The sequence below is a fragment of the Mesocricetus auratus genome, unplaced genomic scaffold (genome assembly GCF_017639785.1).
Source record: "Mesocricetus auratus isolate SY011 unplaced genomic scaffold, BCM_Maur_2.0 Super-Scaffold_100025, whole genome shotgun sequence".
Classification (NCBI taxonomy): domain Eukaryota; kingdom Metazoa; phylum Chordata; class Mammalia; order Rodentia; family Cricetidae; genus Mesocricetus; species Mesocricetus auratus.
The window spans coordinates 20,577,102-20,597,511 of NW_024429206.1; the positions used below are offsets into that span (position 1 = coordinate 20,577,102).

The 20,410-nt window shown below is 46.0% G+C and overlaps 1 protein-coding gene across 5 annotated transcripts; it reads left to right on the top strand.

The window, feature by feature from the left end:
- Positions 1 to 79: 79 nt before the first annotated feature.
- Positions 80 to 18,176, top strand: Tmem248 (transmembrane protein 248). Of its 5 annotated transcripts, none has more exons than XM_013120708.3 (8): positions 80 to 315; positions 628 to 789; positions 6,809 to 6,986; positions 8,935 to 9,220; positions 13,520 to 13,670; positions 14,786 to 14,969; positions 17,076 to 17,230; positions 17,982 to 18,176. In XM_013120708.3, exons 2-8 carry the CDS (start codon positions 701 to 703, stop codon positions 18,040 to 18,042), a joined length of 1,104 nt encoding a protein of 367 aa, XP_012976162.1. In that variant the 5' UTR covers positions 80 to 315; positions 628 to 700; the 3' UTR covers positions 18,043 to 18,176. The 5 variants fall into 5 exon arrangements, with proteins under 5 accessions (XP_012976162.1, XP_040587406.1, XP_012976164.1 ...); XM_040731472.1 differs by having other exon boundaries at positions 628 to 785; XM_005080343.4 differs by having other exon boundaries at positions 83 to 315; positions 17,076 to 17,219.
- Positions 18,177 to 20,410: the final 2,234 nt, after the last annotated feature.

Consider the following 20,410-nt stretch of genomic DNA (forward strand, 5'->3'; position numbering starts at 1 on the left):
CGCGAGCCATTCTGTCCCTGCCGCGCTGCCGTCGCGCGCGGGGGGTCAGAGGTGACGGCGGCGGCGGCGTTTGTGGTGACGTGGTTTTCGGCTCTCACCCGGAAAGCCCGGCGTTCGCGGCGCGCGGAGCCGGCGTCTCGCAGGCGGGCGCGCTCTGGCCTGTCTCCCGGGCGTCACGTCGGGCCCCGAGGAGCCGCTCGCTGTCTCCGGAGCGGCGGGGAGGATGGTGCGGGGCAGTCCGGGGCCCGCCGCGCTCCGCCGCGAGTGAACGGGGCCAGGCCGCGGGCGCCCGCGGAGCCGCCGGTCTGTGGGGCGGTGAGTAGCGGCCGGGGCCGGGGTCGGCGTGGCGGGCGTGTGGGCCGGGACCCGGGGCGGCCGGGGGCGAGTCGGTGCTCGGGCTCCTCCACCCTCCCCAGCCCCGCTCACCTCCATGGTTAGCTGGCCCCCGGCCTGCTCCATCCTCCCGGGCCTGCAGCCCGGAGCCGAGGCTTACTGTCGCCTGGATACGGCGGCGGGGAAGCGCTGGCGTGCTTTGCTGCGGTGAGGGGGCAAAAACAAACAAACAAAAGAAAATGGAATGCTTAAGAAAACCTTGTGTCTGTGTCTGTTTGTGCACGTGACTTGCAGGTGCCTACGGAATTCAGACGAGGGCGTTGTATTCCTAGAACTGGAGTTACAGGTCATTGTTAGCCGCTTGGTGATGTGGGTGTTGAGAACCTCTCTCCGGTCCTGTGGGATAGCAGGTGTTCCTAACCTTCGGAGCCGGCTCTCCGACCTCCATTTGTGTGAGTGAGTGAGTGTCTTAGTTTGGTTTTTTTCCCTCTGGGTGTAGGTGATATGCTTCGGGTGGAGAGAAGGCGGGAGGGAGCCCAAAAGGGAGTACTGAAATTCTGTGTGTTGTGATCTTAGGTATGTTTGAGACAGGGTTTCTTACCGCCTGGAATGGCCTGGAATTCCCTGTGTAGCCAAGACTCACCTTCAACCTCTTCCCTTCCTGTCTCAGACTCACTAGTTCTCAGATACAGGTGTGTGCCGCCCTGCCCGGCTCGACAGGGTAGTAACGGTATTGTTGCTGCTTTTAATCTTGGGGATACTGGAGACTGGGGTCTCGTGAAACCCTGGATAGCTCAAACTCATGTTTAAGCCTGGCTAAAGCAAAACAACACAAACAAACAAACCAATTGCATTGTGTGTTTCAAGCTAGCCTCAAGCTCGAAGTCGTGATCCTCCTGCTGCAGCCTCGTCAGTGTTGGGCGAGATAGGTGTGTGCCACCAGGCCCCGTTCAAAACCAGAATAGAGGTAGCCTGTGAGGCAAGGCTCGCAGGTAAATGAGGTCCCTTCTTATCTGTCCTCACAGTTTAATACAGCAAATCGAGTTATGATCTCCACATAATGGAAGGCACGAAGCTCCAGTTTTCTAGATCCAGGTCGGGGAATTAAACCGAAGCCGGGTCACACTACTGGGACTTGTGTCTTCCCAGGCAGACTCTGGCTTCAGTCTGCTTTTGCCTGAACTCACTCAGGAGTGCCGTCTTACTGCTTCACGCTTCGTTTTGACCCTTCTTCCCTCTGGCGTTTAGTGCTAGCTTCCTCTTTACACACATCCGAGCAAACATAATCTGTAATTCCATTTACTGACCAGGCCCGTGGCATGTGCCTGTAGTCTTAGTTACTTGGTGGCGCACGCCTTTAGTCCCAGCACTCAGGAGGCAGAGGCAGGCGGATCTATGTGAGTTTGAGGCCAGCCTGGTCTACAGAGTGAGTTCCAGGACAGCCTCCAAAGCTACACAAAGGAACCCTGTCTTGAAATCTCCCCCCAAAGAAAAGAAACAAGAAAACAAAGATAGGGATACTAATCCTCACCTAGCAGTATTGGAAAGATTAAAATACCCATCCAGTATGTGCTAAGCAGTTGTTATATGTCCAGTGCATTGGCGTATACTAAGTAGTTATTTTCTCCTTAGCCTGTTATAATGTGTGTGTGTGATGTGGTGTGTATACGGAGTGCTTACGGAGGTGAAAGGGCAGTTTAGTGGAGTCAGTTCTCTCCTCCCGTCTTTATGTGGGCTCCAGGGGTCAAACTCAGCCACTAGGCTTGCATGGCATGAACCTTTACCTCTGAGTGGTCTCAGCAGACCTTTTTTTTTTTTAATTTATTTACTTGTATTTCATGTATACTGGTGTTTTGTCTGCATGTATGCCTGAGTGATCGTATCACATCCCCTGGAACAGAAGTCACAGACAGTTGTGAGCTGCCATATGGGTGCTAGGAATTGAACCCGGGTCCTCTGGAAGAGCAGCCAATGCTCTTAGCCCCTGAGCCATCTCTCCAGCCCCCTCAGCAAACCTTTTTACATTTTATATTTTACCATTTTAAAACACTGCTAAGGCAAGCAGCTCAGTAGTTAGACCTAAAAGCCATGGTTAGGATTTTAGAAATAGAGTTACAGGAGCAGACGTGTGCTACAGTTAATTCTGTTGAGTGTCACACAGCTGTCCCATGTCCTTTCAGGTAACTTCTGCAGTTAGCTGCCTTTTGCTGAAGCTGTCTGCAGTTTGGCCTTCCTCTGTCTCCTGAGTGCTGGGATTAAAGTGTGTGCCACCATGCTGGTTCAGAAACCTTCTTGTGCCTCTTTGCAAATGAATACATTAATAAGAGCTTTTAATTTCCTATTTGAAAATGTTTGTGAAATATTTGGAGTCTTCAAAAATGCTGTTAATGGTAGACATGGAGTTGTACTCACCCCAGCACTTGGAAGATGGAGGTAGGAGAATCAGTTCAAGCCTTGACTACATGGAGTTTGAGGATGGCTGTATGGTAAAGCAGAACAGCAGAACCTCTTGTTTCTGTTTAACTGTAGCTTAGTACTGGTTGGTCAACCATTCCCATCCCTCCTCATTTCTAATCATCCATTTGAGGTTCTAGATAATTGGAGGCAGCTAAGATTACTTACCTGCTCTGGAAAGTTTTGAGGGTGTATCCCTTGAACTGGCCTGGCTTCCGTCCTCAGCACTACAAAGGTCTGGTGTAACACCAACATGTGGGAGCTGGAGGCAGGAGGGCTGGGAGCTTAATGTCCTCCTTGGCTATAGCCAGTTCTGGCCCACCTGGGTTACAAAACAACAGCAAACTACAAATATAGAACCGGAGAGACGCCTCAGTGATTCAGAGTGCTTGCTACTCTTGCAGAGGACTTGAGTCCCAGCAACCATGTGGGGAGGCTGACAGCCACCTATAACCTCAGCTCTAGGGGATCCCATGGATGCCCTTTTTTTCTAGCCTCCACAGTTACCCGTACGCAGGTGACAGTGCATACAAAGATATCTCTCTTGAGAATACAAGTAGATAGACAATTGAGGAAATCAAGATAACTATGCTATAAAGTTAAAAAATCAATATATAATGGATAGTTTCCTAAATGATTTTTTAAAAGTTTTTCCAAACAGGGTTTCTCTGTGTAGCTTTAGAGCCTGCCCTGGAACTTGCTCTTTTAGACTGGACTGGTCTCTGAACTCACAGATATCTATCTGCCTGCCTCTCCAATGTTGGGATTGAAGGCCTGCACCACCACTGCCTGGCTCTAAATAATCATCTGTAAAATCAAAATTCGACTCATTAGAAGTAAAAAACAGATAGCTTCATCAAAATAGAAAACAAATACTTGGTTGACTCAAATGGCTAAAGTCAATCAAATTTCTAAGAAGTAGAAGTACATCTTTTCCAGGGGTGGTTCAAGACAGGGTTTCTCTGCGGCTTTGGAGGCTGCCCTTCGAACTTAATGTTAGGCTGCTTCTGCCTCCTGAGTACTGGGATTAAAGGTGTGCTGTACACTACCACCACTACCACCACCACCCCTGGCTAGAAGTGCATCTTATTTCTGGTAGCAGACTTTAGTCAAGTACTTGGGAAGCAGAGGCAGGTGGATTTTTGTGAGTCTGGAGCCAGCCTGATATGTACAAGTTTCAGGCCATCCAGCCTACACGGGAAGACCTTGTTTCAATAATAATAGTAGTAGTAATAAAATAAAAAGGATTATGCAAATAGAAGGCTTTTCTTACTTATGAATACACAGAAAAAGCCGAGAGCAGAGTAGTTTCTAAAAATCCTGATCTGGGACTGGGGTACAATTCTGTGATCTAGCATGTGTTCAGCATTAGTAACACTGTTCATTGTGGGAAGCTGTCTTTGCAGGTCTGCAGTCGGACCCGAAGTTCGTACCTGAGAGGGGAGTGGGAACTAAAGAAAGGCTAGCTAAAGGGGTTAAGTTACAAGACAGAGACACAGAATAAAAGCAGGAGGGCAAATCAGTCAATACTGAAATGCCATGAGTTTATTTTTCACCACTCCACATACCTTAACCAAAAAGAGGAACATGGTATCAGGTATACGGAACAAACAGACTTCCTCCTCTTTTCTCCAAGGATTCAGTAACCACACCTTAGATCTAACATTTCTACCTGGCCTTGAGGGTCAGGAGTAACTACACGTCAGACCAGGTCTTTTGTTATTTAGAATAAGACAGTTAAGGCCAAGATCAAATATCCTACTTAGCCACATCTTTGACCTTTAGGTCTTATGATTTACTGAGGACAGTTTTGAACTTTGCCCTTGAGCCAAGATTGAGGTAGAGCCATCTTTATGGACACCTATAGTTCACCCCCCCAACACCAAAACAAAGCTCTATCAGCATGATAAAGATTAATCAAATTGTTTACGTCAACAGATTAAAAGACAAAAATTGATGGTTTAGGTGGGGAGCCAGACGTGGTAGCATATGTCTGTAATCCCATACTTGGGAGGCAGAGGCAGGGAGCTCAGGGTTCAAGGCCAGTTTGGAAGACAGAGACCCTGTCTCAGCCTTTTTCCCCATAAAAAAGAAATAACAGTGAAAATTTTCTTGTAAACTTATGGCTAAGTACTTCCTTACCCTAGAGAAATCTTCTGTTGGAGTTAGGGCTTCTGTTGCTGTGATAAAACACTGTGGCAAAAAGCAGCTTGGGGCCAGGCATTGGTATACATCTTTAATCCCAGCACTCTGGAGGCAGAGGCAGAGGCAGGCAGATCTCTGTGAGTTCAAGACCTGCCTGGTCTACAGAGTGAATTCCAGGACAGGCTCAAAAGCAATACAGAGAAACCCTTTCTTGAAAAAAACAAACAAAAAAGCAACTTGGGGATGAAAGAGTTTATTTCTCTCAGGTTACTCTCCATTGCTTGGAGAAATCAGGGCAGGACCTCAGACACAGCAAAAACCTGGAACCAGGAGCTGATGCAGAGGTCATGGAGGATGCTGCTTTCTGGCTCACTCTTCATGGCTTGCTCAGCCTGCTTTCTTGTAGAACCCAGGGCCACCAGCCCAGGGATGGCACCGCCCATAGTGAGTTGGGCCCTCCCCCAGCTGTCATGAATCAAGAAAATGCATCACAGGTTTGCTCACTGGACAATCTAACAGGGGACATTTCCCAGTCAGGCTATCTCTTTTAAAGGACTCTAGCTTGTGTCAAGCTGACATAAAACTAGCCAACACAGTGTCACATCAGAAGCCGAAGTTGTGTCCCAGACTTTTTTTTTTCTTATTTTTTACGAGACAGGGTTTCTCTGTATTGTTTTGGAGGCTGTCGGTCCAGCCTGGCCTCGAACTCACAGTGATCCTCCTGCCTCTGCCTCCTGAGTGCTGGGATTAAAGGCGTGTGCCACCACTGCCTGGCTGTGTCCCAGACTTAATAGTGAAGCTTCCCCCCCGAGACAGGGTTTCTCTGTGGCTTTGGAGGCTGTCCTGGAACTAGCTCTTGTAGACCAGGCTGGCCTCGAATTCACAGAGATCCGCCTGCCTCTGCCTCAATAGTGAAGCTTTACAAAGCATTTTTGCTAAAGTCTGAGTGAGGCAAGAATTTTATTACAGCTACTGCTGTTGATATTTCACTTAAGTAGTTACAAAAAAGAAAAAGATAAAAGGATTTAAAAAGAAATATTACTAATGCTTATGTTCTTCAACAGTGTAGTTATCCATATGACATCCAAGAGAGGTCACAAACAGCTTAGTTAGAATTTAAGATATTTGAGCAAAACGTCTAGAACCAAGAGCATTGGAAGCTAGGGCTGTAGCTCAGTGGTAGAGCACTTGCTTATTTTTGCAAGACAGACCAGTCCATAAAATACTTAAATTTTCATGAACTAATACTGATATACTATGTGGGTAAAAGTGCCCTGTAGCTTAGTCTGGTTCTATGTGGCCAAAGATAGACTTGAATTCATGATCCTTTTTGCCTCTATCTCTCAAGTGCTGGTCTCAAAGATATGTGCCGCTGTGCTGGTCTTGCAGTGCTGGTCTTGGGACCCAGGGCTTTGTGTAAGCCAGGTGAGCCCTCTGCCAACTGAGCTAGCAGCTAGCTGTATCTTTCCTCTCCACATTTTTTTTTTTGTTTTTGTCTTTGTTTTTTTTTGGTTTTTTATGAGACAGGGTTTCTCTGTATTGTTTTGGAGGCTGTCGGTCCAGCCCAGCCTGGAACTCACAGAGATCCGCCTGCCTCTGCCTCCCGAGTGCTGGGATTAAAGGCGTGCGCCACCACCGCCCGGCTAACACATTTTTTTTTAAACACAGTGTCTCATATATTTCAGGCTACTAACTGAGGATGAGTTTTGACTCCTGATCTACTTCTGGGGCTCCTTCTAGTCTTCTAAATGAATTCATTGAGTGGATATTTCTCAGATTGAGCCTATTGCCCCACAGTACTGTTGTAAGAAACTAATGGGAGTGCAACAGCTCCCTTGTGCAGATAGGTACTAATCATGTGCGGACTTTGTCCCAGGTTGCAGCTGATCAGAAGCATGCTCAGCGTTAACCCCCTGGAGAACCTGAGGCTCTACATCAGCAGCCGGCCGCCCTTGGTGGTCTTCATGATCAGTGTTAGCGCCATGGCCATCGCCTTCCTCACCCTGGGCTATTTCTTCAAGATCAAGGAGATTAAGTCCCCAGAGATGGCTGAGGTACAGTATACTCCTAATTTCTACTTGTGCTGGATGGATCTTGTAGTCAGTGAGGGACAACTCTTATTTGTGAGGTCTCATTCTAGTGAAGGCCAGTCTGAAATGTACTATATTTGCTGACCTGGAATTTCAAGTGATCTTCCTCCTTCAGCTTTATGAATGCTGGGATAATACTATGTGTTGTGTATTCCTACACCTGGAGGGGGTTTTGTTATTTTTTGTTTGTTTGTTTTTGTGACAGGGTCTCATGTAGCATACACTGGCCTTGAACTCCAGATTCTCTTGCCTCTGTCTCTCAAGTGCATAGATACATCCAGCAAAAGATACATACTTATACAGAGTTTCCTTTTCCCCTGTGACTGCTTTGTTAGGGAATAAGTATATAATTATTTTAAATAATACTATCAGGTTCATGTAGACTATTTCAGTAGAGAAATAGATTCATTTGGGAGGGTGTACTTACAAAAACCTGAGTCAGAAGAGGACTGGGTATGGTGGTGTACTCCTGTGATCCAACACCGGGGAGACTGAGGCAGAAGAGTGTGGGTTCAGGACTGTCCTGGGCTATGTAGTAAAGCCTTGTTTTAAAAGAGAAAGAGAGTGGGTGAGCTGGGGAATTCAACTGTTCTGGTAGTTATTTCTATTGTTTTAAAATCATGACCTGTACATTTAAGGACACATACCACCTTTTGGGTTTCTCATTTGTATAGATGGTGTTTTTATTAGATAGGGATCCTATTGACTAGAAACAAGGGCACCAGATAGAAGTGGTCAGAGGACATGGAGAAGGGGAAAATTGCACCATGAAATGTGTATGAAGATGCTGTGCTGAACCCATAATGTGGGCCGTGGTGGCGCATGCCTTTAATCTCAGCACTTGAGAGGCAGTGACAGGCGGACCTCTGAGTTTGAGGCCAGCCTGGTCTACAGTGCAAATTCCAGGACAGCCAGGGCTACACAGAGAAACCCTGTCTCAAAAAAAAGATTTACATGTGGGTGTTTTGTCTACACGTGTGTCTGTGTACCCTGTGTATGTGCTGGGATTAAAGGCATGAGCCACCATCACAGCTGTAAATTCATAAATCTTAAACAACCAAAAAAATCCCCAAACAAATAAGCTATTAAATGAGTGTGAATTAGTGATTTAAATGTGTCAACTACTTTTGTTCAAGGTTCCCTTTTGTTTTTGTTTTTTTTTTCTATGTGTCCTTGGCTGTCTGTCCTAGAACTTGCAATGTAGACCAGGCTGTCCTGGTACTAAGGGATCTACCTTTTTTTTTAATATTTATTTTTACTTTATGTGTATGTGTGTTGGCCTGCATGTAAATATGTGTACCATGTTCCCAAGGAGAACAAAAGGGATATTAGGTACTCTGGCACAGGAGTTACACGCTGTTGTGAGCTACCATGTGGGTGCTTGGAACCAAACTTGGTTCCTCCGTAAGAGCAGCAAGTGTTCTTAAGCACTACGTTGTCTCAACAGCCCTCACAGCCTTTTTTGTTTTTCATTTACTTTTATGTGAATGGATGGTTTGCCCACATATATGTCCAGTGCCAAAAGATGGCGTCAAGTCCCTTCACACTAGCGTTAGAGTGAGTGCTAATAGCCCTGTGGGGGTTGGAAATCTCTGGTAGGGCCATCTTATCCACGGAGCCATCTCTCCAGCCTTTTTTAGTTTGATCTTGAGGCTAGTTTGTTTTTTTCTTAAGTATAGTCTGCTGGATTCTCAGATAATGTACAGAGTGTGCAGTTCAGATTTCCAGGGCTGATATGATTATATCACATTGTTCTGCAGGTGCAGGATGGTGGTGTATTATGACTTGAGACGGTCACTTTCAGGCCATTCTTTTCCTCTTGTCCTGTGGTAGCAGTTAAGGGTCATTGCTGTTCCTGCATTGGAGATGCTGGGACCTCATGCATCTGTCTCTCCATTTTACTTTGCTGAAGGACTGGAATACTTTTCTGCTGCGCTTTAATGATTTGGACTTGTGTGTATCAGAAAACGAGACACTGAAGCATCTCTCCAATGACACCACCACCCCTGAGAGCACCATGACCATTGGGCAGGCCAGATCGTCCACCCAGCCGCCCCAGGCCCTGGAGGAGTCAGGCCCCATCAATATCTCAGTGGCCATTACCTTGACCCTGGACCCTCTCAAGCCTTTTGGAGGGTACTCTCGAAACGTCACACACCTGTACTCCACCATCCTTGGACATCAGATTGGACTCTCAGGTGTGTGTCAGCTACTTCCCTTTCAGAGCTTTTAGGCAGCAACTGAGATACATTCAGGGTTCTGTTTTATGTTTGTGAATGTTTCTCTTGGAGACTTGGACTTCAAGAAGGAATGGTTGCTGTGCACCTTCCCTCAGTTGGGTAGTCATGTATCATACACAGTCTCTCTCTCTCTCTCTCTCTCTCTCTCTCTCTCTCTCTCTCTCTCTCTCTCTCTCTCTCTCTCTTTCTCTCTCCCCCTCCCCTTCCCCCCTCCCTCTCTCTTTTAGTATTTTGAGACAGGGTTTCTCTGTGCATCCCTGCAGTCCTGGAACTCACTCTGTAGACCAGGCTGTCCTCAAACTCAGAGATCTGCCTGCCTCTGCCTTCCAAGTGCTGAGACTAAAGGTGTGCACCACTGCTGGAGAGATGACTCAGCAGTGAAGAGCACTGGCTGCTCTGCCAGAGGACCCAGGTTCAATTCTCAGCACCCACATGGCAGCTCACAACTGTCTGTAATTCCAGTTCCAGGGGATCTGATACCTTCACACCAACGCACATAAAATGAATTTAAAATGAAGAAAAGACGCTCATCAGAGTCAGGACTGATGGGGTCAGAGGTACAGCTCACTCTTAGAGCACTAGGCTTGTGTGTATTAGGCCCTGGCTTCCTCTATAGCACCAGGAGAAGGTGGGGAGGTGGGAGAAGCTCAAAGTGCAAGGTCTGATTTTGACCTCAGTATAATTGACCTTTGGCCTTTGACCAACATAGGTCTATTGATACTTTAATTTTTTTTATTATTAAAAACTTCTATTTTGTGTGTATGAGTGTTTTGCATGGATGTGTGTTCCTGGTGCCTGCAGATGGCAGAATCGGTTGTTAGATCCCCTGGAACTGGAGTTAGAGATGATTGTGAGCTGCCCTGTAAGTGCTAAGAACTGAACTGTGGTCCTCTGCAAGACCACCCAGTGCTATTCTCTGCTGAGCCATTTCTCCAGCCCTCTGAACCAAGAGAAGCATAAACAATTGTGAAGATGCTATTTTAGGCCATAAAGGCCTCCGGCCACGAGTGCTGGTCCACAGTCGTGATCCCAGTATGTGGGAGAGTAAACAGCAGGATTGTGAATTTCAGACCTTGCCTCAAAAACAAAAAAGCTGGTGGCACATACCTTTAATCTTAGCACTCAAAAGACAGAGGCAGGTGGATCTTTGTAAGTTTGAGGCCAGCTAGTCTACAGCAAGTTCCAGAATAACTGGGCCTATATACTGAGACTTTATCTCAAACAAAACAAAACAAAAAACCAAGAAACAACAAAAAACCTAGAGGATTTAAAGAAAAGAAAGAAAAAGGCATGGTGGCACTTGAGGTAGAAGCTGGAGGATGGTAAGGTGAAGGTTATCAGTATTGAGTTTGAGGCCAGTCTTCGTGACACATAAAAACAACAAAAACATCTTAGAAGCTTAAAGCTAACTGTGTTTTACCCGGTCTTTCTGTGATACCTTTGTAGCCAGCTTCTGATTGCAGTGGGGTCACCTGAGTGTCCACTTTATATAAGTCACTGTGTGTGCAGTCCATCTGTCCAGTCAGTGTCAGTGGCACACAGCAGTAATTAGTGATGTTGCTCTTTTGTTTTTATTTCTCCTTGTTTATGATAAATGAATGTTTATGTACTAATTGACTTCCCATTCAGCAGCAGGCAAAATTAGTAGTTAAGTTTGGGGAGTCAGGAATTCTACTCAGTTTTTGGACTGTGTGGGAGTCAGCACCTGAATACCATGTTGCTCATGACCTAAATGTGTTTAAAAGCATATATGTGAATAAGTGTATTCTGCTGGGGTTTGTAATACATTGCCATTTTTATTTATTTAGTGTGTATATGTATGGGTGCACATGAGCTACAGTGAACAAGTAAAGGTCTGAGGTTCTTCCCTGGTAGTTGGTTTTCTGTACATAGGTTCCTAGGATTGATCTTAGGTCACCATCTGGCTTATTTGCTCTTGACCCACTGAGCTGTCATACTGGTTATTTTTACTCTTGCTTGTGATGCTTGAATTTGAACCAAGGCTTCATAGATGTGAAAAAAGTACTCTTTCAGGCTTTTTTGTTTTAACTTAAAGATTTAAAATTAATTAAGCCAGGTGGTAGTAATGACACACACCTTTAATCCCAGCACTCAGGAAGCAGAGGCAGGTGGATTGATTTCCCTGCATTTGGGGCCAGCCTGAGTACAGAGTGAGTTCCAGGACAGCCAGGGCAGTTACACAGAGAAACCTGTTTTGGGGAGAAAAGATAAATTGTTATGTGTGTGGATGTATTGCTCAGTGCCGTGGAGACCAGGGGGCACAGGATCCCTTAGGACTGGTGTTAGAGACAGTTGTGTGCTGCCATGTGAGGGCTGTACACTGATTCTAAGCTCTTCCTAACCTCCCAGCCATCTCTTCTGCCCCAGGTTTGCACAGTTTTTAAATGCCCACCATCTATTTAGCAGTCTGCTAACTTTCAGGAAGAACTAGAGAAAGCCTCAGACCTGGCTCCTTCACCCTTGGAATTTGGGAATTATACAAGTGGCAAAAATAACAGGAATTGGGTGGGGGTGTAACTTAGTGGTTGAGGGCTTGTTTAACGCATGTGAGTCCTGCGTTCAGTTGCCAGTATTAAAAAAGATAAACCAAACAGCAACCATCTACTACCTAGTGCTATGTCAGCTTGACACAAGCTAGAGTCATCTGGGAAGAGGAAACCTCAATTGAGAAAATGTTTCCATTAGATTGACCTGTGGGTAAGCCTGTGGGTTGGTTGTTTTTTTTTTTTTTTAATGATTTTTGTGTGAGGGTACTCCTGGACTGGTAGACCTAGATTCTACAAGAAAGCAGGTTGAATAAGCCATGAGGAGCAAGCCTGTAAGCAGTTCCCTTTTATGGCCTCTACATCAGCTCCTGCCTCCAGGTTCATTTTTCTATTCCTGAGATAAAATACCATGATCAGAGCAACTTACAAAAGAAAGCTTAATTGGGCTTAAGGTTCTAGAGGTTTGGGTTTATGATAGCTGATGGTAGAGCAAAGACATGGGTGCGGGTGGCTGAAACAGACGCTGAGAGCTCCCATCTGGGTCCATAACAGGAGGCAGTGAGCACACTGGGAATGAGCCCACTCCTGTGTCACACACCCTCCAACAAGACCATGCCTCCTACTCCTTCCCAAATGGTTATACCTCATGGAGACTAGTGTTCAACATTTGAGCCTGTGGGGACCGCTCTCATTCAAACCACCATGTTAAATAATACCAAAATAAATCCCCCACATATGGCCATACCTGCTTATGGCTGACATGGTTTAGGAGCACATGAAAGTGGAAGCTGGAAAGGCGTTTTCATCCTAAGGGCTGGCTGGGCCTTGGAAGGATAACCTTTGGTTCTTTGGTCCTCAAAAGTCTTTGTGTAGGCTGGGCCGTGGTGGTGCACGCCTTTAATCCCAGCACTTGGGAGGCAGAGGCAGGTGAATCTCTGTGAGTTTGAGGCCAGCCTGGTCTACAGAGCGAGTTCCAGGACAGCCTCCAAAACAATACAGAGAAACTCTGTCTTGAAAATCCAAAAAAAAAAAAAAAAAGCCTCAAAAAACAGAAACAGTCTTCGTAATGTCCACAGGTACTGCCTGTTGCCTTTAGCTATTAAGAGTGGGAAGTTAGCCAAGCGTTGGTTGCATATGCCATTAATCCCAGCACTAGGGAGTCAGAGGCAGGTGGATCTCTGAGTTCGAGGCCAGCCTCCAAAACAATACAGAGAAACCCTGTCTGGAAAAAAAAAAAAAGAGTGGGAAGTTGGTGCTATGGTAGTAAAGGTACAAATAACTCATGTTTGTTCCAGGATGCAAACACACCTTTCTCCTTATGACCTTAGAACATTTTGATTTAGTGCAGGCTTCCTTTTCTAGTCCCAAGACCTTCCCTGAGTTTGTTAGACCCGCTGGTGCGTGCGTGGGTGCATGTGTCATATTGATAGCATGGTAGATTTTGAGTGCAGTAATACATTAGTACAGAAAATCACTGCACTCAAGTTGTTCAGTTCTGTTCCTGCCTGCACTCTGGCATGGCTCCCTAGCCCTGACTGAAACACATAGTAACCTTTGTGAGCTACTTTGTGGCTGTACTAGTCAAGTAGGCCTCATTGTTTAGATCAGTATTGTAGCTTCCAGAAATCCCATAGGGCAGGTGTGCAGGTCAGTGGGTGACTGTTGAGTTTGGCTTCAGACTCGTTGCAGAACCAGAGACCAGTCTGAATTTCTGCCCATGTCCACCAATAAGCTACTCATTCCTCCGCAGGCAGAGAAGCACACGAAGAGATCAACATCACCTTTACCCTGCCTGCTGCCTGGAATGCTGATGACTGTGCCCTCCATGGCCACTGTGAGCAGGTGGTGTTTACAGCCTGCATGACCCTCACAGCTGCTCCTGGAGTCTTCCCCGTCACTGTGTAAGTGTCCTACATGTTTATGGAGACCAAGAGGACAACTTGCAGGAGTCAGTTCTCCTAAGTGTTCCAGGATCAACCTCTGGTTGTTAGGCTTGGTGACAAGCACCTTTACCTTCCGAGCCATCTTGCTGACTTCCAGGACTATAAGTTTCATTTGAAATTCTAACTTCTACATATACAAATGTGCTGGGCTGGCGTTGTAGCTTAGTTGGTAGAAGGTGTGCTTGGCATTCATGAAGTCCTGGGTTCCATTTCCAACACAGAATAAATGGATGTGGTGGAGCACACCTGTAGTTCTAGCATTGGAAGGGTTGCGTGGGAGGATCAGAAAGTCAAGGCATCTTCCTCCCTATAGTGAAGCCAGGGCTAGCCTGGGGTACATGAGATCCTATTTTAGCAAAGGCAAACCACACCAGAAAGAAGCCCAGTTCAGACCTAGTGCTTCAGTGAGGCAGTAAAATATGACGCTGTGGCCGCTCTCCAGCTGCCTTCCCTGCTAAGAGTCATCTTGGAGAAGGAAGAGCCAGGCCCCTGCCAGAGTGACCTGTAATTAAAGCTGCCTAAAGGTAAAGGTTCTGCTTATCTCTGTGACCCAGAAATTAATTGTTTTAGCTTTTTTTTAAAGTTTCACTTTTATTTAAATTGTGTGTATATGTGGGGGATATGTATATAAGTACACTTGTTTTAGTTTTGGGGTGGGATTTGTTTTGAAATGTTTCCCCATGTAGGCTACAGCAGAGGTTGGCTTAGAACTTCTGATCTTCTTGTCTTGTCTCAGTCTCTCTGGAGTTCTGGGAATATAGGTGTGTAATCTCATGCCTGGCTTCTTATGTGTTTATTAAAAAAAAAAAAACATTTGAATGTGTCACCTCACACCTGCAATTCTAGCATTCACAGGCCTGTCTCTGCTTATATTGAGATCCTGTCTCAAAACATGAATAACAACAGACCCTCAAAACAATGGCATTTACTCCAGAGAAACATGGCGATTGTTAAAAACATCTTATTCCTCCTTTGGTCATGTTGCTCTGTTCAGTGTTGCCAGGCACTGTGTGTGGAGTGAGCCCACATAAATGTTTTAGGTTACCGAGCTGGTTTCTTCCTCTCCCGTGCAGTCAGCCGCCTCACTGTGTCCCTGACACATACAGCAACGCTACACTCTGGTACAAGATCTTCACAACTGCCCGAGATGCCAACACAAAATATGCTCAAGACTACAATCCTTTCTGGTGTTATAAGGGAGCCATTGGAAAAGTCTACCACGCTTTAAATCCCAAACTCACCGTTATTGTTCCAGATGTAAGTGAATAAGTTCTGTTTGTGTGTCACGATTGTGTGTGTACGTGTGTGAGACAGAGAGAGAGAGAGAGAAAGAGAGAGAAAGAAACACGTGTGTATATACCTTTGTGATTAAGAAAAGCCTTGTTCTCTAATTTTGTGTGTTTTTCATCAGAAGTTATATGTTGAGGTCTGTTTCATTTGAAAACCCCTTGGGGTCACTATTGCTGTGTGGTCTTACATGCAGAGTATCTTCTTAGTGTCAATGTTTGCAATAGCCAGTGCTGTGTAGGGTATAAAAAAGGTAGCAGTTCATCGGAAGAGGCAAATCTTTGTTTCTCATCTTTTTAGACAGTCTCTCGCTATGTAGCTCAGGCATACCTGGAAATTGTGATCTTGCTTCAGTCTCTTGAGTGCTAGGATCATAGACCTGTGCCACCGTGCCTGGTCTAGGATGTGTATTTGGCTTGATAGTGGCCTGCATAGCATTTAATTTCAGGAGAGAGAGGGAGAAGTCAGTGTTTCAGGCAGCAGGTGCAGTCCGCCACAGCAATGATTTTGTACCCTTGTTTCCTTCCTGAGTGTGCTGCATGGATTTCTTGTTTTTCCCTGGACTCTCCCTTTTATAAAATTTCTGTCCAGTTATGAAAGTTGGTTGCCAGGGAACTCAGGCCTGGAGTGGAGGGGAAGGCTGCATGATGTGCAGATCAGATTCCAGAGCCTTCCCTGCCCTGCCATAGTATTCACCTGTCTCCTGCAGCAGAACCCTCACTGCCTGTGTCACGCTGCTATAAAGCAGTCCCTTAAGACTGGGGCTAGGGCCGGGCATTGGTGGCACACGCCTTTAATCCCAGCACTCTGGAGGCAAAGGCAGGCGGATCTCTGTGAGTTGAAGGCCAGCCTGCTCTACAGAGCGAGTTCCAGGACAGCCTCCAAAACAATACAGAGAAACCCTGTCTCGTAAAACCAAAAAAAAAAAAAAAAAAAAAGACTGGGGCTAGGGAGATGGCTCAGCAGCTGGGAGAAGGGATGCTCTTGCAGAGGACCAGAGTCCACCCACCTCAGGTAGTTCACAACACTTGTAACTCCAGACAAGAGGACAAGAGGACCCCCATGTGCTTTCCACAGGCATGTGCACACACACACACACACACACACACACACACACACACACACACACACACACTTAAGTAAAAATACAATCTTTTTTTTTTTTTGTTTTTTCGAGACAGGTTTCTCTGTGGCTTTGGAGGCTGTCCTGAAACTCACTCGGTAGACCATGCCTGCCTCTGCCTCCCGAGTGCTGGGATTAAAGGCGTGCGCCACCAACGCCGGGCCGTAAAAATACAATCTTAAGGAAAAAAAAAAAAAACAACTCATTTTGCCAGGTATATATATTCCTGAGATTTGGGCACTTGAGAGGCTGAAGCAAGATGAGTTCCAGGCCAGTGTGTGCTACATAGTGAGTTCTAGGTCAAGCTGTACTCAAGAGTGAGACTGTTTCTAAAATAAAGACTTCCCTGCTCTCTGCTATGAGGCTGTGAGAAGGAGAGGTAGCCAGGGTCTCACACACCCCTCCTACTGTGGTTGCTTAGCAGTCTCAGAAATAAGGCCAGCCTGTACCCCTTCCACCCAGGAACTTAGTGGAACTAGAACACGAAGGGATGCTGCCTGGTAGGATGTGCCATCTGTCCACCGGAGGAGTAGCACAGGGTGAGGACCGCAGACAAGCTATTTGGTGGGATCACGAGGACATGTCCAGAGAGGAGCGGCCTCCCAGGAGAAGACAGGCTGGTGGGACTCTGGCAGTGTGGGCATGCAGAAGCCACGTAGAAGAAGCAGTGGTTGCTCCTTAACTAAGTTTATACGGGACCAAGTCTAACCTTAGTGAAAACTAGTTTGGAAGTTTTAGAGACAAATGGAGAGGCTGCCTGTTCAAGCTTAAGAATTAATATTGGGGGGCTGGAGATGGAGCTCAGTGGTAGAACATTTGTCTAGTGGGCATGAGGCGGTGGGGTCAATCCTGAGCACCACAATGAATGAAATTGCTGCAGGCACGGAGGCTGATGTTTGAAAAGTGTTAGTAATGGACTGCATGTGTCCGGTTTCTTTTCTTTTGTTCATTAGGATGACCGTTCATTAATCAACCTGCATCTCATGCACACCAGTTACTTTCTTTTTGTGATGGTGATAACGATGTTTTGCTACGCAGTTATCAAAGGCAGACCCAGCAAATTGCGTCAGAGCAATCCTGAATTTTGTCCTGAAAAGGTGAGCAGTGGGTGAGTGTCTGACTCCTGGGGACAGGCCCTTCTTAAGAAAAAAGGGTCCTGACATGGTGATAACTGTTCTGAAATCCCTGTTGGAGAGTTCCTGTCCCTGGTGTCTCTCTACGCCAATCCTTCCTGCACTGGAATCATGCAGCAGAGTGCCTGTTGGGGCAGCCAGTGTGGCTATGGATGTGGTTAGGTTAGTGCTTACCTCACATGCATGAAGCTGTCGGTTCAGTCTTCATCACCAAATAAACCAGACAATCCCAGGACTTGAGAGGTTGAGGTAGGATAATCATCCTGAGGATAGTCATCCTCAGCTCCATAGTGAGTTTTTGGCCAGCCTAGGCTACATGAATCCTTGTCTCAAGAAACAAATCAAGGTGGTCCACACACTTTAAATTCCAGTTCTCAGGAGGCAGAGCAAAGAAAGGTAAAGGAATCAGTGAGTTCAAAGCCAGCTTGGTCTACATAGAATGTTCCAAGCCAGCAAGAGTTACATAGTAAGACCCTGTCTCCAAATGAATGAATGGATAAATAATAAAAGGTTAGCTCCCAGTGTAGTACAAGTAGTTTTGCAGGTTGGTCATGGCTTACAGACAGCTTTTTTCTTTCCTCCCTGAGGTGAGATGGTCTCCTTGAGGTCTTTTTTACTTACCTTGCCAAAAGACAATAGATGTTCATGGTCAGCATGACCTTGTGGTATTGGACTGGGTGCCAGCAGCTCTCTATTTGACTTCATTGCCTGCTTGCTCTTTTCTAGGTGGCTTTGGCTGATGCCTAATCTCACAGCTCTCCATTTTCTGAGAGACCAAGAACCATGATCATTGCCTGCTGAACCGGCCAGGACCTGGCCATTCTGTGAATACACGATCTTGCAATGTTGGGTTATTCCAGCCAAAGACATTTCAAGTGCCTGTAACTGATTTGTACATATTTATAAACATTGATCTGGAAATTGGTCCTGTGATGCACGTGCTTTGCCCTGGATGCAGCCTGAACCTGTCCCCTTCACTGGGGGAAGGAGGGCACGGACATGGGGTCCTTCTGTGTAGTGCGGGGGGATGTAGGGATCTTGCTGGAGCTGAGCAGGTCATGGTCCAGTGCCAGTGGGGCTGAGGTTTGCTGTGGTTCTTGTTTCGCCTGGTGTGTTCAGTGTTGGAAGAGGTTTGCACCTTTGTCAGGATACTGCACTTCAGAAGCCACCATTCCCTCCTGTGGCTCTTACATGTCCATGGCTTCATGATCATAGTGACAGCAGTAATGCCTTTGTTTTTTGTTTGCTTGCAAGGAAACTTTTTAAATTTTTTTTTAAGAAAAAATAGTCACGTTTTACTATTCCTCTAGGCAGGGCAGATGTATTCATTTATACTAGGTAAGGTTATGCATCTAAAAGTCACTTACGTAGTAAAGATCAAAGTTTCATTTTTGCACACTGACAGCCAGGAACTCGAGTGCTCTGCTGTTGTCTGCTTCTGGTGGAGAACTCGCTGGCTTGAGGGTGCTGTGTATAGAAGCACAGTGAGGCTGACTGTCACAGCGCAGGGCGTGCTACTGAAAGAGTGGATGGTCGTTTGTCTAGCAGTCGCCGACAGGAGGTCTTGTTCGCTTTCTGTTTTTTAGAAAAGGAGACATGCTTTCTTTTTAATTGTTTTTGCATTCATTTGTGTCCACCATACACCTCCACAAGGAACATGACTGTTATGTGGAATGTGGGAACAATGCTGGCGAGGTGTGAAAGAAGGCAGAAGTTCTGACGGCTGAGCATTACTGCAAGCATTTTCCTTAAGAAATCTGATCATCCGATTCCTCTGTCCCTTTGCTCTCTCATATCCCACTTCAAAAACATGACCTATTCCACTTCCTTTTACTTGTATTTTCAGTTGTTTTTTTTTTTTTTTTTTTTTTTTTTTTGGTTTTTGGAGACAGGGTTTCTCTGTGGCTTTGGAGGCTGTCATGGAACTCGATCTGTAGACCAGGCTGGTCTTGAACTCACAGAGATCCGCCTGCCTCTGCCTCCCGAGTGCTGGGATTAAAGGCGTGCGCCACCAACGCCCAGCATGTATTTTCAGTTTTTATCTCAACGCTTTGCCTTAACAATTCCCATGCAGTGTTCTCTCAAGCAGTGTTCCAGACTTGCTGGCTGTGGGGATGCATGCATGCATGTATGCCCAGCACTCTGGAGGCTGAGGCAGGAGAATCTCCAGTTCAAGGCCAGCCTGTGCTACATACTGATACTCTCTACCACAAAGCAGGAAAAATTACTTTTGTTCTGTAACTGTAGGTCTGTAGTCTGTCTCAATTGGAGTTAACTTGATATATTCTGAAATTTACTGGCCTAGAGAATTTTATCCCAGGCATTCTATGTGGAAAACAATAGTTTTTTTGTTTTTAAATTAAAGATTGTTAATCATTGTAGTTATATATAACTACATTGCATTAGTTTTTTTTGTTTTGTTTTGTTTTTTAACCAGTGGTGAGTTGCCTATAAGATGGCTAATATGTGAATTTAATTTAGTCCTTGTCAGGCAGGATGAAGAAAAAGCCACGTGACTTGGCTGATAGAAATGTATCATCGGGACCATCAAGCTTCTGATTAAGCTGCTGAATAATAAAACCCAGAGAAGTGGAGCAAGACAAATGATAGAGTCACCTCCACTGGTCTGTTTAGCTCAGCTGTGTTCCTCTTAGTCACCCTTGTTAGTGACAGGCAGTGGCTGGGATCTGTAGGGTGGGAGGGAGGAACACAAGACCTGAGGAGAGGCAGTGCCAAAGTGCTTGGGACATGACCCATCCTGAGGTCAGATACATACTCAAAACTTAGTATTCACCCTAGCAGGTACACAGGTGGCAGATGGGTGGGGGAGGAGGGGTGTGGCTGTGCTTAGGAACCTGGAGACACATCTGCAGAACTTGTTACTGTTGGGCAAGTCCACACAAGGCCTGGTCCTCAGCTACTCCTTGCTGGTAAACCTCAGGATTGGAATGTCACAGCGGGCCCCTGGAGACCTCCTACCCCAGCAGCACTGGCTTATCCTCAGGTGTCCTAGACTGGGGGTGCAGTCACAAGTCAGTGACTTCCTGTGAATGGTTGTTTCAGATCATATTGATCTCTTTTCCTTTTGTCCCTTCACCATATGGTATGACTTGAATCAGTTTTGATTCTATTTGTAAGTTCTCATCATTTGGAAC

Bases quoted from the DNA above. Each gene is read 5' to 3' on its own strand.
- Tmem248 (XM_013120708.3), top strand. From the start codon at position 701: ATGTGGGTGTTGAGAACCTCTCTCCGGTCCTGTGGGATAGCAGGTGTT. The intron at 6,987-8,934 runs GTACAGTATACT...ACTTTGCTGAAG, and splicing joins AGTCCCCAGAGATGGCTGAG to GACTGGAATACTTTTCTGCT. The intron at 13,671-14,785 runs GTAAGTGTCCTA...TCTCCCGTGCAG, and splicing joins GGAGTCTTCCCCGTCACTGT to TCAGCCGCCTCACTGTGTCC.